Here is a 19,854-nt window from a genome sequence, read left to right as displayed (position 1 = left end):
GTTTCTTCTAAATCACTGTAATTTGTACCCTATTCATTGAATTTGTCATGATATCTATGACTGCAAAGACCAGTGGCCGCCATAACGTCCGACAGGTAGAAATAGGCAAGTAATTGTTTATTGTTTATAATTGTTTTAAGGGTATTTAGTTGCGTGTTTCCAGTGGGCTCAGCAGATGCTTGCTGGTATGTGTTTTATTTGTTGGTATGTATTTTATTAATTATGAGTTTGTATTGTTATTTGTTATGAACACCAACAATAGTCCCAGTTAAATGGACTCCGGAGCGAAAATCTTTTCAATTTTTTCCAGGTATGTATTGTATTAATTATGAGTTTGTATTGTTATTGGATAACTTATTGTTGGTGGTGCTTGATTTAGCTAATTTTGTAAATTATTAAGTTGTAACTTTTCATAAGGGCAGTTAAAATATAATGAGGATGAGTGGAGATTGGCTGTTATTTTGATGAATCTTGATGTTTTGTGTTGCTAATTGTATACATGTTTGAGCCAAATGCTTATTAATTTGAGATGCTGTATTGATTTCAGTCGTTCACGTCATTGAACTATGAGTAAACCAAGAATTACCCTCACATCGCCACTGCTAAATTTCACAAACTGGATCACAGGTGCCATTTCAGTGCTCTTCCTTTTCATATCATGTAACCAATCTGAATTAATATTATGAAATGTTCATCTAGATTTATGCTTGTTTGATGCTATTAACAAAACTACATTATGCTCACATAGAATTAGATATTTCCATTAATTACTCACCTGAATCTGTTTGCAAATCAAAGGCACTGGTAGGGGTATGTTGTGGTCCATTTCTTTGTTACTTTTATAATTGTGTATGTTTGTTTAATCTTTTTATTTCTGCACTTAAGGGAATATCACTTTATGCGTTGTGTTAGGGTTTCTGTTTTGAAGATGTTTGATGGTGAAAACGTGGCGATGCAGTGGCAACTAGCTTTTCACAACCTTCAACCAAAAGGTATTTTTGTTTCCTTCACTCTTTAATTTCATTTTGCAGCTTCTATTGAAGCATCTTCAGTTCGGAAATCACCTCTAGGGATCCGATGCCCTCCCTTAAGTGTTTAGTCCTTTTTTGCATTTTTGGGTCCAAAAGCTGGGCCACGTGATCCAGCTCAGCGTCACCGTTCTGTCCACTGCTTATGAGCCACACAACTCCACTTGTAGCTTAAGTTATGTCCATGTATTTTGGCTTGTTTAAATACCGCCGTTCGTTATTTAATCAACTTCATTTGTGAAGGAATTATGAAAATATTAATCGTTATCAGGCCAGCGACATGAATCCTACACGTCTAACGTTTAAATAAGATATTGTCTGTTGACAGGTGGGATGTTGAAGGCCCTTTTAAGCAGTTACATGACATGAATCCTACACGTCTAACGTCTATTCGGTCAACTCTCTGCAGACATTTTGGGTATTGTTTTCTTTTCAACTATTGTTTGTTGATATTACACATAGTTTATTGATACATAACAATGACTATTAAAGTTGGTGCTTTCAGCAAGGATCCATTTTCTGCAAGGCCTTTTGAAGGACTAAAATTTGTGAATGTTGGTTGTGGAGGAGGTATTTTATCAAAGGTATAAGATTAATATTCAATGTGCATTATGTTCCTATGCAAATGCTAAAGCACAACTAGATTACTTTAACATCATTTAATTGATTTATTGGCCCGTGTCAGCCTTTGGCTCGCATGAGGGCTTCAGTGACGGGAATTGATGCCGTGGAGAAACATATCACGCTTGCACGTCTTCATGTGGTATGATTAGTTATGCACCATTGTTTTGTTTTATGTAATTATTATATTATTTTTTGTATAACTGATTTATGGTTAGTTTTTTATTTTTTTCTATTAGGATTTGGATCCGGTGGCTTCGTCTGTTGAATACCATTGCACAACTGCCGGTACCTCCTATACATTATTTAACCCTTTTCGTTATCATTTCACATTATATACAATTATACACGCGCGCACGCATATCCCTTTAAGATGCTTGTATTACAACTTTGTGAACAGAAAATTTAGTTGAAGAACAGATGAAGTTTGATGCAGTTTTTGCTTTAGAGGTAATTGAACATGTGGCAGCCCCTGCTGAGTTTTGCAAGTCCTTGTCAGCATTAACTGAATCTGATGGAGCAACTGTCATCTCAACTGTAAACCGTTCTATGCGAGCATTCGCCTCTACAATTATAGCAGCAGAGTACATTCTGCGTTGGGTATCACAATAACGTTTAAAATTTTCTTTTTCGATTTTAAATTTTGGAGTTTTTGTATGCTGACAAATGATATATTAACAGCTTCAGAAGGGCACGCATCAATGGCCGAGTTTTATAACTCCTGAAGAACTAGCATTGATACTGCAATGTGCTTCGGTTTCTGTAAGTTAATGTGTAATTTTAGTTCTTTTTTTTTGTTTGGTTGTTTGACCAGATTTTTTATAGGTTAAAGAGATGGCTGGCTTTGCATACGACCCGTTGACCGGTCAATGGTCTATCACTGATGATATCAGTGTTCAGTATATCGCCTTCCGTGTTAAAAACAGCCAATCATTTACCAGTTGTGGCTAGGTTTAGACATGTTGTCTCTTCTCTGGCGTGCATGGATATGATCGTGAATTCAAAGGTATTATTCTTCTATCGATTCTTTGATTTGGGGTTTTAGTTATCTTTGTATTAGGTCTAATTTGGTAATTGATTTTGGTCTGAATGTTAGTCAAATTTATTCGTTTGTTTTGATTATGGTCTGCATGTTATTCAGATTTATTTGTGCTTTGTGCATGTAATTTTAGTTTGATCGTATAGTTCATCTTTGATTATTTAGGTTTTTTAATAGTTGAAGAATTGTCAGATGTTAAACTATTCGGAGGTTTAACAATGGAATAATTACTTTAAGTAAAGACATCACTAAAAGGGGTGAAAAAAAAAGGAAGAAAACAAGTACATGAATCTGTATGCCGGGGAATGCAAAATTTATAGTATAAAGGGTTATGCATTGCAACATCATACTCACTTTTTGTGGCCTGCTAACATGATTCTAATGTCAATTTGTAGACTATAAGAATAATAACCTCATGCTTTTAAATTAAATAGGTTTTACCATATTCATTGTTTTGTTTAAATTCATTTGCATAAATTTGCTTTTGTGCTCAAATAGGTCTTTGGATATTGGTTGCCATATCTACTTTTGTTTAGGACTCTAAGGGTAGAGTCTTTTGAAAAGTTGGGTTTCGTATGCCGGTGTCACTGATATGGGTGTACCAAACTGTTGGTTGCAGGTTCTGTGAATTTTTGGATTTGATTTCAGCTTCAGTTCTTTCTCGGGTAAATTTAGATTTGGAGTGTATTTTTGTTATGGTTTCGTTTGCTACGAAGTCTCAAATGTTTTAGGCGTCACTTTTTTTTCCCATTTCATTTACACTGTAAAGAATTTGGATTTTGTATTTTATTAGTAACGAGTCGGATTACAACCTGCAATTTGTATTTTATTGACAACGGGTCGGATTACAGCTTGGTTTTTGTTGGTAATACATCTAATGCATTTAATGAGCCCCGCTGCAACGCGCGGGTACAAATACTAGTATAATGGAAAGCAGAAAACAATTTTTTAAAAGGAAAGTATAAAAAAACCTATATAGATACCACTATTTACTTAATAGCTCGACTTTGCAGACCAATTATTGAGGATCATTCTGCACTTTATAAAAAAAAAGGGTGTGTTAGGTTTGCTACTTATAACGGGTTCAGATTTGGATGAAGAGTTGAGTACCGTCTAGGTCCAGTTTCTCTTTGATGTATGATGGTGAGCTTATTCCTCTTTTGACTTGTGAAATCACAACAAAACAATCAGACAATCTTCTAAACTGTAAAATTTCTGAGTTTTAAACCTGTAGTAATTATGACCTAATCATGAATTAGTTGAATTGATTTTGGTGTCATAAAAGTAGAATTTGGGATGTGTAGGGGGTGACTCCTGGGGTGCTTCATTTATGCCAACCTTTTTAGTGTTGCTTAGCAATTTAATTCTTGTTAGATGTGGTGGGATAAGTAGCGGGACAAGCAGGTTCGGGGTCAGTATTACTAACATAAAAAGATAGTACACGATCTCATACCAGTGCCTATATTACTAAATGCCAAGCAACAATATATATCACACAAATAGACTCTTATTATTAATAAAAAATGTTATTAAACTGATATCTTGAAACTCTTAATGTAATATGTAATTTCATCAACAATAAGCAAGCAGATCATAAAAGTTAGCATAAAGGCCTACATTATTAAATGTCTAAGACTCAGGCTCATCTGACATCAGGCGTTGAGCATTCCTAAAATACCCCTGCAAGAAAACCCAACACTCAGGCTGTAGGGTCAGGCATCTTGAAAGATAAGTTACAGGTCCATCTCAGGTGGAGCTCCTAATGAAGCATTTTATTCAATCTGTGAAATTGCATAAAGTTAAAAGGATTTGTAAACTGTAACCATATTGCTTGACCCGTTATCAATTATATATAATACAAAAAAACATAGGTTTCACAGGAAACGTTAATACTTGAAAACAAGAGCTTAAAGATTGGAGCATCTTGTAGGAACAATCAATAATTCAGATCAGAATTACAATCTATTTTATACAAACTTTTTAAAAAGATCATTCCCTTTTCTAGTTTACGGTTTGACCAAAACACCTTTCTCCATTAATCATAAAACCAAAATGTAAGGTCAACCCAACTCTCACCTATATCTACTTTGATACATAATAGAAGTCCCAACATTTATCCACCTCTTCAAATAATTATTGTTGCTGAACAAATGTGCCTGCTGATACAATAAATTGCCTGTAATAAAATAACATATAAACACAATACATCTAACAATCACCTGATAAAAAATATTTAAGCCCTTAAATGTAATGTTATTTTTATGGTATTACGTCAAAAAAAATGCATAAAATAAGTCACTTAATATCGATAAAAGTCTGGATGTTATACTAACCGAGTGAGCCGTAAAATGACTGATGTAATGTGGAACAGAGGACGACGCATATTATGTGCCATCTGGTGTCGGTTGGTCAGGTAACATGACAAAAAAATGCATTAAATAAGTCACTTAATATCGGTAAAAGTTGGGATGTTATACTAACCGAGCGAACCGTAAAATGACTGAAGTAATGTGGAACAGAGGACGACGCATATTATGCGCAATCTGGTGTCGGTTGGTCGTCAGGTAACGTGTAGAGGACCAACACCGATAATGAGCCACAAATCCGTCAATTATGTAATTAGAAGTTAGCATTGTATGGTAACCAAAATATGAGTCAAGTTAATCATAACAATCGCGCAGACAAAAAATGAAACTGGTAATCATATTGTATATGATAAACTTAAAAATTTTAAATCAAAACATTAATAATAATTCAAAACTGTGTTTTCTTGTCCTTTATGCTTCTTCAAGATCAGCCATTAAGTAACGTAAAACTTTTTAGAATATCAAAATTATACTAACATTAACATGCTATTCTTTGGACACATAAAACATTACCCTCAAATGCTTTTCAAAGGCTAATCTCCATGTTAATTCCTCAACAAGCTTCGCCAACTTGTCTCTAGCTTCTCTAAAGGCCCCTGCCCCTGCATCTCTTGCAGCATGACTCTCAAATCAAAACATAGAAAAGTCATAAAAAAGTCAACATGGTTACATACCATTAAAGATACATTAGCCAACTCCAACATCTTTTAATAACAAGAAACTACAATTTAAATTTATAACTAAAACTTACTCAAAAGCCAATCGTTATGAGCCAAGGCTTTAATATGACAAGGGTATGACCGTAAGTAGTTTGTTCTTAATTTATTTGAAGAAGAACTAAAATGAAGGGCCTTTAATGGTTTCAAATAAAGTTTTGAAAATTAAAGTTAACCGCTTGCATATTCAAGCTAGAATATTCAGTTTGAACATAACATGTGCATGTGATATAGGATTTCCTTTATTTTATCAAGCAAACAAAACTTATATGATTATTTTACATGTTAATAATTTAACATAATAGTTGCAACGATCATATATAAACATTATAAAAATTAAAATTTTGATGTGCTTACCAGAAATGCAATGTTAGTCCCACCAACGACATACCCAAAAACATTGCTGTTTAGAAACGCCACTCACATCAACAGTTTCATGAGCCAGAATTTCATTTAATTCAGACATTAGCCGCTGCACTTGCAAATCGATAAAAAAAAGGTTAAACAATTTTAAACTAAAACAGGTATCGACTTAAATAAAGTGGGAAAATTAAAAAAAAAAAAATAACAAAAATCAAGTCCAAACAGTTATTAAACAAGCTCTAAATAACTAAATTTAGGGAATATACAACCAGTTGGCGTTTAAGATATGACCATCAATTCTAACAAACCCCATGGCTTGAAGCCCTCAAATTCTACCAAATTGTATAGTTTAGTGATAACGTCGTAACAATGTAATTACAGCAGACAGAAAGAAGAATGACAACCAACAATCAAAACCTAAGCGGGCAACAATTTCAAAATACACATAGAATGACCAAAACCCTAATTGGAATCAAACCAATTCCAAATTAAAAATAAAAATTGAAACAGAAAAGGAATCCAAGTGATTATGTGTAACGCCCGTTAACTCCGGTTTCAGAATTAAAGCTTGTAGAGTATGTATAACTCTCGGGACTTAACCGACGTTTCTCGGAAGCCTTTACGTCATCCCGGTACGTTAAAGAACCTAACTCTTCCTTCCATTTTGCCTTACACTTCAATCTGGAGGGATTAGAGTGTAAAATATTATGTTATAACATATCCTAACCCTAGCCCCCACCATTTTCTGCGATCGGTAGGTAGAGGGTGACCCAAGACCCACGATTTTCTTTTTTGCAGCCAATTCTATGCCTTAGAACTTCAATTCAAGGTATGTACTACGATTCCCCAAGTCTTTTACACGTTAATTGATCCTTATATTGCGCGTATTGATCGAAAAACGTCTTGTTGTAGGCTAACCGGGTGGCTGCCCAATTGAGCTTTTCCGGGGCTGTTTAAAGTGAGATTTTCGCATCAAAATCCCACTAGGTATGACATGTACATCATATTATAATTTCATGGCCATTGGAGGTGTTTAGGTCGGTCAATCGATTTTAGTTCGAAAACTAGGGTTTATCGGGTGTAGAATTGCAAATTGTTGAGTTTGATGCGTTAATTGATCGGGTGACCGACTGAATCAGTTTGTACAGCCCTAGGGGCATTTAAGGGCTGTGGAAAAATTATTTTTTTGATGCTCGGGGCTGTTGTGGTTAGTGCTTCGTCAATCGAGTCGGCGGTGCGCGAATTTTCGTTTAAACGTTAAAGTAAGAGTTGTAAAAAGGAACCGTCAACCCTATCAACTCGGGTGACATAATCTTGATGAATGAAAATATTTAAAATGGAATTTGGTCCATTCAGGGCTGATTCGTTTAACAAATCGTTTTAAGGTTTATTACACGCGCATTCGACCCGATTTGATTATCCTTGGGCCAAGTTGTTGGGCCTTGGGCCAAAGCGTTGGGCTTGAACGGCCCATTAGGCAAGAGTGTTCTTACGGTGTAGTTTAGTAACGTGTTGTGTATAATTTACAGACCCTTGCTTATGATTGTGCACTTAGGGATTCCTAGCTCGTTGCAGGTGTTCGATTGATTCCAGGTGAGTTCATGATGCCCCTTTTTACTCTTTTTACTTTTGGGCTAGCATGCACACCTAAGTGTTTTTCTTACTTGATGAAATGTTTTGAATGGTTTTACATAGGCTTGCTAGTATTGGTAGGCCTTGGAATGTTATAGAATGTGTATTATATTTATATATATTTAGAATGGCCAATATTTGGTGAATGTTGTAGTCGTCTCGACTACTGAATGTTGCGTATGCCTACCTTGTGTTGCATGCGCCGAATGTTACGTGTTTGGGTTGTACGTTTGCTCGACCCTGAATGTTTTTAGTCGTCTCGACTACTGAATGTTGCGTATGCCTACTTTGTGTTTGCATGCGCTGAATGTTACGTGTTTGGGTTGTACGTTTTCTCGGCCCTGAATGTTATTATTGAATGTTATATATATATATATTGATATATATAGGAATGCACGTATAGAGATGCTCATACGTAAGAATGACTATTTATCGAATGTGGTGACCTAACCGATGTATTTCCGTTTACCGTTTTAAAACCGTTGGAATGATTATTTAAGACTTTTGTTACTTATTTAAAACTTGAACTCACTCAGCTTAAGCTGACTTTGTGTGCATGTTAGTTTGAGTTCCAGGTTAGGAAGAGGATGCCTTATCGCTTGGACGTGCACGAAGCTACTTGGACGGTGAAGGGCATACGGTGAATGAAGATTTTATTATTAAACATTTATTTTTAAAAGTTTTTATTTAAAGATAATTATGTTGATTTTGGGCAAAATTCCCGGGTTTTGGGAACTCATTTACTTATTTACATTTTCCACCGAATTATACTCTGTGATGCTTATTTTAATGAAAAGAATTGTTTTCAAGTTTAATTATTTTTACAAGTGTTTTGAATGATTACCAACTGTGAGGATCCCGGGGTTCGGGGCCTTACATTATGAGTCATAACCTGCAATGATTATCATCACCACCATTGCTCATTTTTGGTTTGCGATGAGTATGTTCTTCATAGCGTCTATATATAAGAATTGAATTGGCGTTAAATAATCGTTTGGGATGCTCAGGAGAATTGAAGGGGTCTTCAGTTGATCAAACCTCTATAATACGAAATAGATAAAATAATTGAAAGCCGTAGATGATTAAGAGAAAACTAATGATAATTTATTGTAATTAAAGGTAGGCAAATATCACTTGTAACGTTCGCTATGAACTAAATTCAGGAAACTGATAATTGATTGCACATATGATTATTGAACGCCCGAACAATGAATGCCTATCGGAGCAATAAATATACCGGCGTCTCATGTGGATAGTGAAAGGTTGCCTATCTGTATACTAAGATACTATATATATATATATATATATATATATATATATATATATATATATATATATGAAGTTTTATATATTTCCCGTCCGTGTGTAACAAGAAATCTAACCTAGTTTAATAATATTAATGATAATATGTGTGCTAAAACAAATCAAATATAGTTAAGACTGAGTATATAAACCTTCTAAAGAGTTGTAAATAATGTTTTAATTGTGATATCGTAGCTGATATATATATATATATATATATATATGAAGTTTTATATATTTCCCGTCCGTGTGTAACAAGAAATCTAACCTAGTTTAATAATATTAATGATAATATGTGTGCTAAAACAAATCAAATATAGTTAAGACTGAGTATATAAACCTTCTAAAGAGTTGTAAATAATGTTTTAATTGTGATATCGTAGCTGGTTACTCAATAGCATAATTAACATTTTTTTTTATAAGAAGATGATAAAGAAACCCTACTGACACACTATATAAATACCACTAAGTCTCATATCGCCCTATGGCCATACATGCCATGTAACGGATGATGTATAGTCTGTTATTATGAGTTGTGACAAATCACTTATACCATATTGTTTCATATGGAATTATGGACCATATGAGCGTTTGCTAAAATCATACGGGTCTTATGATGCGTTAAACTAACAAATAAATAATGTCACAACATATTAAGTCAAACAACCCATATAACCATTTTCTTTTCATCATACGAGATGACGTATAAGACCCTCATTATTTTTCAAAGAACCATATACAAATATTTCCACGAAATGCTATTATTATTATTATTATTATTATTATTATTATTATTATTATTTCTTTCTCCATAATTTACATTTAATATGATGTTGTAGACATAAGCCAGGGGTGAGCAATAATCGAATAGTTAATCGCTAACCAATTTAAATAAACATTGGTTATTGTTTTTTATGTGCCCTTAGTTAACCGAAACTTACCGAATCAAAGCATTCATATTTTTGTATATTTATTATAGCTTTTATATCTCATATTCATATATTTAATGTATCTTACTACTCTAATAAAAGACCATTTTATTGTGCCACTTGTCAAGCCCTCATCACTCCTCATTTTTTTTAACTCATATTCAATAAATGGTTTTTATTTCAGGTCAACCCGTTCAAATAATAGTTTCCGGATCCTTTTATTATTATGTCAATTTCTTTTCATAACACACACCAACCCGAATAACAAACACTAATTCCCACCGTCGTCTCTAATAAAAGACTATATATTCTTGTCACTAGTCAATCTCATAGCCATCCTCACATTTTTTCAACCTATTTCAATATATAGTTCTAATTCTTTAAGTCATTTCAATATATGAATTCAATATTTTTATTAAATGTAAATCATAACCGATTCATTTATTAGCATATGATCTCAAATGACATCATATTAATTAATTAAAAGGTATGATATTTTATGTGCATGGATATTTTTTTTGTTGGTTTCATGGATACGTTTTCATTTATTAGGGTTGGAATGCACTTAAAGAATCTTATTTGTGACACAGAAGTGTTATAAGCAGGCCTATTTGTTATCTTATCCAGAGTTAAAAGCAGAAATGGACTAAAGATTTTGATTTTTGATAAACAGTGTATACCGACCAAATGACCAATACAATCACAAATGTAGTATACAATGAAGGTTTTACTTATTTGCAACATATTTGTATAATCTTAGTTATTAATTTATGTTATTTTTAATGTAAATTGTAATTTTATTAACATTATATGATCATTTTTGTTGATTGTATTTTACTTAATGGTTAAAACTTAAAATTTTCATCAATTGATCGTGTAATACACGGGCTTCAAACTAGGTTACAATAAAAGGCTTAGAGCATCTTTAGAGAGGTTTTGCATCTATATAGATTGGTACTAACTTCTAATTTTAAACTTATCACCCTCTCCATTGGAGACGGCATGCATGTAGTGATGCAACACTTTGTAAACACAAACTCTCATCCTAGCATTTACAAAGGTCCTATCAATAAATGCAAGGCACCCACAATGTGATTTTTTTAATTAAAATTCTCTTTTCTTTAACTTTTTTATTTTAGGTGTAGTTCTTACAAAATATTATATGTTTTAAATTTAATTTGAAGATGCAATTTTTTTCTAATTGTTTTATTTTATTTTATGTGTTTTTATTAGTTAATTTATTTAATATATACGAAATTTAAAATTATTAGCTATAAAAGATATAAATTGTTATAGATCAAATAGAGTGAAAATAGTGACGGATTTTGAACATCCAGTATCGATAGGCTGAAAGTCATGAGACCTAAAATTTCTTTTTCTACTTCTAAGTTTCGGGTCGGCAGTCCAGTTCGGGTTGGGTCAAACAAAAATTTCAAACCCTAACATACCAAATTGAAATATATATATATATATACAAAATGGTGAAATGCGAATTGCCGAACCTGGACTCTACTTGCTTCCGTTGACTTTTTTGAGTACTCAATTTCACCTCCACATGAGTCAGTTCTGAACCTCATGCCTCAACAAACAGCGGCAGCACCCAATCAATCAATTAATCGATTTCATACCCAAACTATTTCACCAATTCACCTGCTCATTCTTAGCTTCTATTCCGACTTATATGTCGAACCTCACAAGTCAGTAAGTCACACAGCAGCCAGTGCCCAATGGTTACTCTGTTTGTTGGTGTGTTCGAACATCAACCAAGTGGTAGGGTTAGTTTTAGGCTTAATGTTCGATTTTTTTGGTTTAAAATTTATTCGGGCTTGAGTTTGGTCTTATTGAGCTTTATTTCTTAGCCTTTTTTTTAATCTTTACGTTTATCGGCTTTCGACAAACTTTATTATTTTTTTTTAAATTTAAGGTTAGCCTGGACTCAAATAATATGGATGAGCCATACTCAAATAACTTAGATGAGCCGAACTCAATACATACATATATATTTTTGATTTTTCGAGAAAAATACACTAACGAACAAAAAACGTGATGGGGCCGCGGCCCGCTTTGGCCCATTAAAAGATCCGCCAGGGAGAGAAAAGTAGGTAATGAGATGGATGGTGAAGTGATGGTTTGAAACAAGGACGGTAATAACCAAATGAGAAGAAATAAATGTTTCCGTAGGTTAATTTAAAATATAACGTGACATGCTAAGTGGATGGGTCGAAATGCATTTTCAAGCAAAAACTTTTAGCCCAGAGTTTTGTTTGCTTATTAACTGAACTAAACCTAACTGAATACCGACAACTAACCGAAGAACCACACCGCACCGCACCGCAGACTGATACCATTTCCGTGGGAAGTAGTACATACGACATCATGAGTCGTTACGACAGCCGTTCCGGTGATCCCGGCTCATACCGTGACCGGAAAAGGTAAACCCTACCTTATTAGTATTATTATTTCACCTTTTATAATGTTCCATTGATTCTGCGTATTTAGGGTTTCAAATTTGGGGAAATTAAACATTGGCCTTATCATTGACAAGCCAATTACGATCAATTGAATATAGTTACTCCAAATTTTTAATTGTCAACTGCTGTAAACAAGCTGAGCTGAGTCCGAATCGGCTCGTTTAACTTACACTAAGCTCGAGATCGTCTCGTTTACTGCTTATTAATTAATTTTTATATATTTTTCAATTATAACTTTATATATAATGCGAGCTGGCTCAAGTTTGATAATTGGATCTCAGGCTCGCTTATTGAATCAGTTACTCCAATTTTGAAATGTGAACTGATAACTGGGGATGTAAACGAGCCGTCGGGATCGTTTAACTTACACAGGGCTTGAGCCCGGCTCAGATTGTTTCGTTTCGAGCTCTATTTCTAAAGCTCGAGCTTGGCTCGTGAGTAGAGTTAAATTTGGCAACTATGAAGGTTTTGTATTATAATTGTTTTTTATGTCTTGTGGATTACATAAGAGGGTCCTTTATACAGAGGACACATAACCTTTCATATGACATAACATAAACCTTTCATATGACTCGATATTAATTGTCTAATAAGTAGTAGTTTTTCAAGCTTGAGCTTGGCTCATTTACTATCTATTATTCGATTTTTATATATTTATAATTATTTTTGTATATATTTTTCAATTATAATTTTATATATAACATAACATATATTATTTAGTAATTTTTCTCACAACTTCATATACAATAGTTTATTATTAAAATTATATATTAAGCAAAAGCTTTATAAATAATAGACTCGTCTAGGCTCGCAAGCTGGCTCAAGCTCGATAGTTGAAAAGCTCAGGCTTGCTTATTAAACAAGCTTATTTTTAGGCTCGAGCTCGTTTAAGCTCAGCTCGATCAAGTTTTACACAAGCCGATCTTGAGTAGCTTGCGAGAGGCTCGGTGTTTGCACCCTTAACTGTAATAATAACTTTGCATTTGTGTGTTTTTTAGTGATTCAGGGTTTGGTGGGTATAATTCTTCATCTAGCAAGAGGGATAATGAAAATACTGAGCCTCAAAAGAAGGTGGATTTGGATGGATTGACTCCTTTCGAGAAGAACTTCTATGTGGAATCACCAAATGTTGCAAAAATGTCCGAGAGTGAGGTGGAAGAATACAGGAAACGAAAAGAAATTACTGTTGAAGGTCGTGATGTTCCAAAACCTGTTACAACTTTCAGCGATGCTAGATTTCCAGGTAAAAACATGCAAGTTCTTTTTTACTTTTGTACATAGGCATATGAAATTGGTTGTGAATTAATTGCTAATCATTGTAGTATTTTGTATAGCTTTCAGAGGTTTCTAATAGTTTATTAGGATCATATGTAATAAGATTTGTGCAGCAATATAGACCCATGGTGTATGAGTAATTGTCTAATGTTTTCTTAATCACGTTGAGTTGTTTTTTCTCTCACTTGCTTTCATTTCCTCTCTTTCCCAGACAAGAAGCTAAACTTTTCAACATTTTTTTTCTATGTAATAGAATATGCCGGGGTAAAAAAAGGAATTTGAATTATATAATAGTAATGAGTTAATGGTTATGTTTAAAATGAATGTTGTTTTTAGGAAATAGGCTGTTCATTGCATATGCTAGTAAAATGCTTTTAGTAGGTAGGCCTGTAAATGGACCGAACAATTTGCGAAGTTTGTTTATTTAATAAACGAAAGAACATTAGAACATGAACAAAACTGTTTGTTCATTTAGTTAAACGAACGACATGAACGCATGCCTCGTTTGCTCATTTATGTTTATGAACATTCGTTTACGTTTGTTTATTTAAATCTGTTTAGGTTCTTTTTTTACGTTCTTTTATGTTTGTTTGTTTAAGTTCATTTAAATCTTTAAGGCCCATTACAGTTTAATCTAGTTTTATTACCTTTTTAGGCCAACATATTGACGCTCTTGTTTACTTGCAGTCGGTGTTCGATAAGTTATGTTCGTTAATCTATGTTCAGTTATGTTTGTTTATGCTCGTTTTGCAAACGGAAATAAACAACACACCCAGTTTGTTCAATTGCCCTTGTTTGATCATTTGTTTGGTTGAAGTTAAACGAACGAACACAGGTTCGGTTCGTTTACATGGCTAGCTTCTAGCATTTTTGATTCTCAACTTTGTAACTTATTGATCAATATCTATTTCTAATAAATTTTTGTGTTTTACAGATTATGTTATGCGAGAAATCGAGAAAGCAGGCTTCACAGAGCCTACTGCAATTCAAGCTCAAGGATGGCCAATGGCTTTAAAGGGCCGGGATCTCATTGGAATTGCTGAAACAGGATCGGGAAAGACACTTGCGTATTTATTGCCTGCTATTGTGCATGTTAATGCTCAACCAATCTTATGTATGCATTTTTTATATCCTTATATTTATGTTTTTCTCATCATCCTCTTTATTGGTATTACATGATTGTAATATTGTTTTTTGTCCTGTAAACAAACCGAACGTTCAGTGAACCGTTCGGCAGGAAGTTCACTTATGCTTGCTTACTTAATAAACGAACGGGCATGACTAATTTTTTTGTTCATTTAGTTAAACAAATGAGCATTAACACATGTCTCTTTCGTTCATGTATGTTCGTGAACATTTGTTTATGCTCGTTCATTTATGTTCGTTAATGTATTCATTAAAATTCTTTTGGCCCCTTACAAAGCAGTCTAGTTTTGATAACTTTTTCGGCCTAACATGCCGTTCTTCACATTTACTTGTAATTGGTTTTAGCATGTTCTTTCGTTTACGTTAGTGAACTTCGTTTATATTGTTAACGGACAGACAAAAACGAACATGAACACGTTCATTTTCTTAACGAACAACCACGAATAAGAAAACCACGTTTTTTTATTGTTCGTTTTGAATTGTCTGTTCGCTTAAAGTCAAACAAACGAACATGAACATGCTCTGTTCGTTCAGTTCGAAACAAGCCTAATTGTTTGTTTTGACCTTTTGCAGCTCCTGGAGATGGACCAATCGTGCTAGTTTTAGCACCAACTCGTGAACTTGCTGTTCAAATACAACAAGAAGCAACTAAATTTGGATCATCTTCAAAGATTAAAAGTACTTGCATATATGGCGGAGTCCCAAAGGGCCCACAAGTTCGTGATTTACAGAAAGGTAGGTGGTGATAAGCACAAGATGACTATTGATCGGGTATATCCTAATGCTTATGCTCATAAAACACTTTCCAGCATAGTTACCTTTATTATATAAAAAACATGTTTTACCATCAATTTATTATTATTATTATTATTATTATTATTGTTTTGGTAGGTGTTGAAATTGTTATTGCTACACCTGGAAGGTTAATTGACATGATGGAGTCTTTGCATACAAACTTACGGAGGGTTACTTATCTTGTGTTGGATGAGGCCGATAGGATGCTAGACATGGGTTTTGAACCTCAAATGAAGAAAATTATTTCACAGGTTTGGGATATTAATGCTTATGAAAGTATTGTGAAAAATATAACTTATATATGAAAAGAAACCTTCTATGTCAAATAGGCCTGTAAACAAACTGAACTTTCGATGAACTGTTCGACTGGAATTTCGTTTATTAAACGAGAGACCACAAAGTAATTTATTTGTTTGTTTAGTTAGCCAAACATCGAACGAACATGAACATGTCTTGTTCGTTCACTGATGTTCGTGAACGTTCATTTGCATTTATTCATTTATGCTCGTTCCCTTGCAGTCATTTATAGTTAAGTTCTTTCATTTTCATTCACTTATATATTCATTTAAAATATTTAGCCCCGTTACAATTTAGTTTAATTGTATGAATCAAAATATCACATGCTACAATTTAGTCTATTTTGTAACTTTTTAGGCCCAACATATTGATGTTTACGTGTACTTTTAATTGGTGTTCGTTCGGTTATGCTCATTCGTCTATGTTCAACTATGTGTTCATTCACATTCATGAACCGTTCATTTATACAATTCACAAACGAACATAATTGAACGAACACACTCATTTTCTTAACAAACAAACATGAGCACACTCGTTTTCTTAACAACACAAACACATACATAATCGAACATTAGCACACTCTTTTTTTTAACAACACAAACATAATTGAACACAAACAAACTTATTGTCTTAACAAGTTGAACAAGAACACACTCGTTCGATCGTTTGTTCGGTTAAACATTAAAGTTAAACAAACGAACACGAACACACTCGTTCGAGTTTGTTCGGTTTGTTTACAAGTCTAATGTTAAACCTATAATATAGATACAGTTTCATTATGTTCTTTTTATAGTAAAGAACTTCTGTTTTACTCAAAGTTGCATGTTAATCTATTAAATTTCATGGTCCAAAAATGATCCTATTGGGAATAGATGTCAAAACATGTCTAAACTTGAATAAAAAATGGTAGGGTTTTGGTTATACTCATGTCAATAACACTCATGTGAAGTTATCTTGTTAATTAATATCTGAGATGTTTTATAATTGTGTATAAAATTTTGACACATCACCTCTGTGATAGATTCGGCCAGATCGTCAAACTTTGTACTGGAGTGCCACATGGCCAAAGGAAGTTGAGCAACTTGCAAGGCAGTTACTATATAACCCTTACAAAGTAAGATTTTTTTAAATGCTAATTACTAGATGTCGCAGTTTCAACCTAGTTATAATGGAAATATCAAATTGGGTTGTATTCAACTGGTAACTGGACAACTGTAAAAACATAGCTAAACATGAAGCACGACACATGATTTAAAAATGGTTAAAGATGCCACTTATTCAAATTCTTGCAATACCCTATTTTGGTTTATTTTAGAAGGAAATATTTTAGGTGATATATTTTTGCAGCCATATGTAATACATTTTAAGTATTTTTATTTTTTACAACATCCTATGGTGTTTACATATTGGTGTTTGAAATATTTAAGTATTTTTACAACATCCTATGGTGTTTAACTGTTAAGATATTTGTGTTTGAAATATATATACAGGTGGTAATTGGTTCTTCTGAGTTGAAAGCTAACCATTCAATTCGCCAGCATGTGGATATTGTGACCGAAAATCAGAAGTATAACAGGTAAGTGGAACATTCCTTTTGGCATCGATTAAGAATCTTAATAAGTCAACTTTATAGATACACATGGTTGTAACTAATGATTATGCTTTGTTTTCAGATTGGTGAAGCTGTTGGATGATATCATGGATGGTAGCCGTATTTTAATATTTATGGATACCAAAAAGGGTTGTGACCAAATCACCCGCCAGCTCAGAATGGATGGATGGCCTGCTTTGTCTATTCATGGAGATAAAAGTCAAGCAGAAAGAGATTGGGTTTTATCCGAGTTCAAATCTGGTAAAAGCCCAATAATGACCGCCACGGACGTTGCAGCCCGTGGGTTAGGTATGTCACATGTTTTTAGTTATAATTAAATTATTATATTGTTGATATGTTTACAAATTAATTGCAGATGTGAAGGATGTGAAATATGTGATAAATTATGATTTCCCGGGTTCGCTTGAAGATTACGTTCATAGGATTGGTCGAACTGGAAGAGCAGGGGCAAAAGGGACCGCATACACTTTTTTTACAGCAGCAAATGCAAGGTTTGCTAAAGAGCTTATTGCCATCATTCAAGAAGCAGGCCAAAAAGTCAACCCTGATCTAGCGGCAATGGGTCGTGGTGCACCTCCTCCTCCAGGTTGGTTGACTGGATATTCTGTTAATTTTTATAGCCTTTTATGTCTCAGGGTATAGATAACACTGTTAATTTGGGTTATATTTTCTTCTTACGTCTCACATAGTCACATAGGTTAAATTTATAGAAATTAGCTAAAATTGTTAATGGGTTGAAAATCATCTAGTCTCTATTTACAACGCACGCAAAACCTCCTAAAGCTTTTCATTATAACAAGGGTTATTTGTGACTTTGCGTAAATACCAATGTGCTTTCACTTTTTCTGTTTTAGTTATTGCACTCTCTTTGATGTTACTGTTATGACCACAATAAGTATTACTCATTTTTGACCCGCTACCTTAAGCTGTAATGGTGTCAATGTTGTATATGTAGTGATTAATGTTGTCGATGCTTCTAAGCTACTTTGTTTTCTCACTGAAACTTAGTTTTATCTTTTTATTTATGTGTTGAGTAGGACATGGCGGTTTTCGCGATCGTGGTCGGGGTTACAGCAGTGGTGGTCGATCATGGAACTGACGAACAAGAACAATCCACACATTCTGAGGTGCGATTGGGAAGGTACTATTGGTATTTTTTTTATTGTTGTTTGAACTCTGCTAGTCTTTTAATCGTCAGCTTAGCTTGATCTTCTTGCACTTCTTTTCAGACTTGAAATTGAATCACTTAACTTTTTAATACATATTGAACATCAGCTAATGGACGAACTTTGTAATCAAGATTTTAAGTTGTTTCTTCTTGTTGACTTTAAGTTGATGTTTTTTTTTATCGTAAGATCATCTCCGATAGATGCCTGGTGTAGTGGTGGACTGCAAGAACGTGCATGAACCCCATCATTGTTCGTCTGACGGTGTTTGTCTTGCGACAGGTGGTTCAAAAAATGACCCATTGGTGATGCTCTAACTATGATATCGGACCTTGGTCATTAATTTATGAGATCTGAATCCATAGTCAACACATTTGAATTGGGTAAACTTCTCGCTAAATGAAAAATCTACAAGAAAACATTTTGAACTTATATTTTAAAAATCAAATTAGTTTGAAATCTGTAACATCTAAAAAAGTAATGTTACCCAATCAAAGCTCCTTTTTTCCCCATATATTGAAATCTAAAATGTATATTATCAATCATCAAGATTTCATTTATAAACTACTAGTTGTTTACCTGGCGAGTTGCTGGGTAAAACCCGAGTTGTGGTAAATCTAAGCGTGAGATGGTAAGTCGACGTGAATTCGATCGATTTTGATTACGTTCTTGTACCGGAACGAAAACCAAAATTAAAACAAAAAAAATTATAAAAATTGAGATGAATCAATGTGGTGGTGTTGGTCGGTAAAACTCGAGCAAAACCGAGTGTTTTTGGTTCTGAGCGTTTCGGAGGCGAGTCGGTAAAACTCAGGCGTTATCGGTCTTGGGTATTTTGGCGGTGAGTTGATGCAAATTCGGTCGGTTTTGGTAACGAGTGATATCAGAACCAAAACAAAAGGGTCGGTAAAACCCGGGCATCAGTAAAACCCGAATGTTGCGGCAATAAATCTTGGTGTTATCATTTTCGGACGTTGCTGCAGTGAATTGAGACGAATAACCGTTTAATTATCAAATTTAACAAAAATAAATAAATAAATAACTTGGAAAAAAAATCTTGACCAAATACACGAGGCCAAGTGGACCAATCATACTA

General features: G+C 33.9%; 2 protein-coding genes across 2 annotated transcripts; both read left to right on the top strand.

Moving 5' to 3' along the window:
* The first annotated feature begins 56 nt into the window (after nt 1-56).
* LOC143595498 (ubiquinone biosynthesis O-methyltransferase, mitochondrial-like) lies at nt 57-2,600 on the top strand. The gene is made up of 8 exons (XM_077074494.1): nt 57-109; nt 1,357-1,446; nt 1,534-1,612; nt 1,714-1,791; nt 1,889-1,937; nt 2,050-2,249; nt 2,331-2,411; nt 2,475-2,600. Exons 1-8 carry the CDS (start codon nt 57-59, stop codon nt 2,598-2,600), a joined length of 756 nt encoding a protein of 251 aa, XP_076930609.1.
* Nucleotides 2,601-12,372: 9,772 nt separating this feature from the next.
* On the top strand, nt 12,373-18,787 carry LOC143595502 (DEAD-box ATP-dependent RNA helicase 20-like). The gene is made up of 10 exons (XM_077074496.1): nt 12,373-12,428; nt 13,466-13,710; nt 14,677-14,856; nt 15,462-15,623; nt 15,780-15,934; nt 17,002-17,094; nt 17,471-17,556; nt 17,654-17,880; nt 17,948-18,178; nt 18,630-18,787. The coding sequence occupies exons 1-10, from the start codon at nt 12,373-12,375 to the stop codon at nt 18,689-18,691; spliced, it is 1,497 nt and encodes a 498-aa protein (XP_076930611.1). The 3' UTR covers nt 18,692-18,787.
* Nucleotides 18,788-19,854: the final 1,067 nt, after the last annotated feature.

This window comes from Bidens hawaiensis, unplaced genomic scaffold, assembly GCF_021521415.1.
Source record: "Bidens hawaiensis isolate Kalapana, Puna unplaced genomic scaffold, B.hawaiensis_p1.1 tig00045266_1, whole genome shotgun sequence".
Lineage (NCBI taxonomy): Eukaryota > Viridiplantae > Streptophyta > Magnoliopsida > Asterales > Asteraceae > Bidens > Bidens hawaiensis.
The sequence above is the reverse complement of the archived record's forward strand: the minus strand, read 5'-3'. Positions and strand labels throughout refer to the sequence as shown.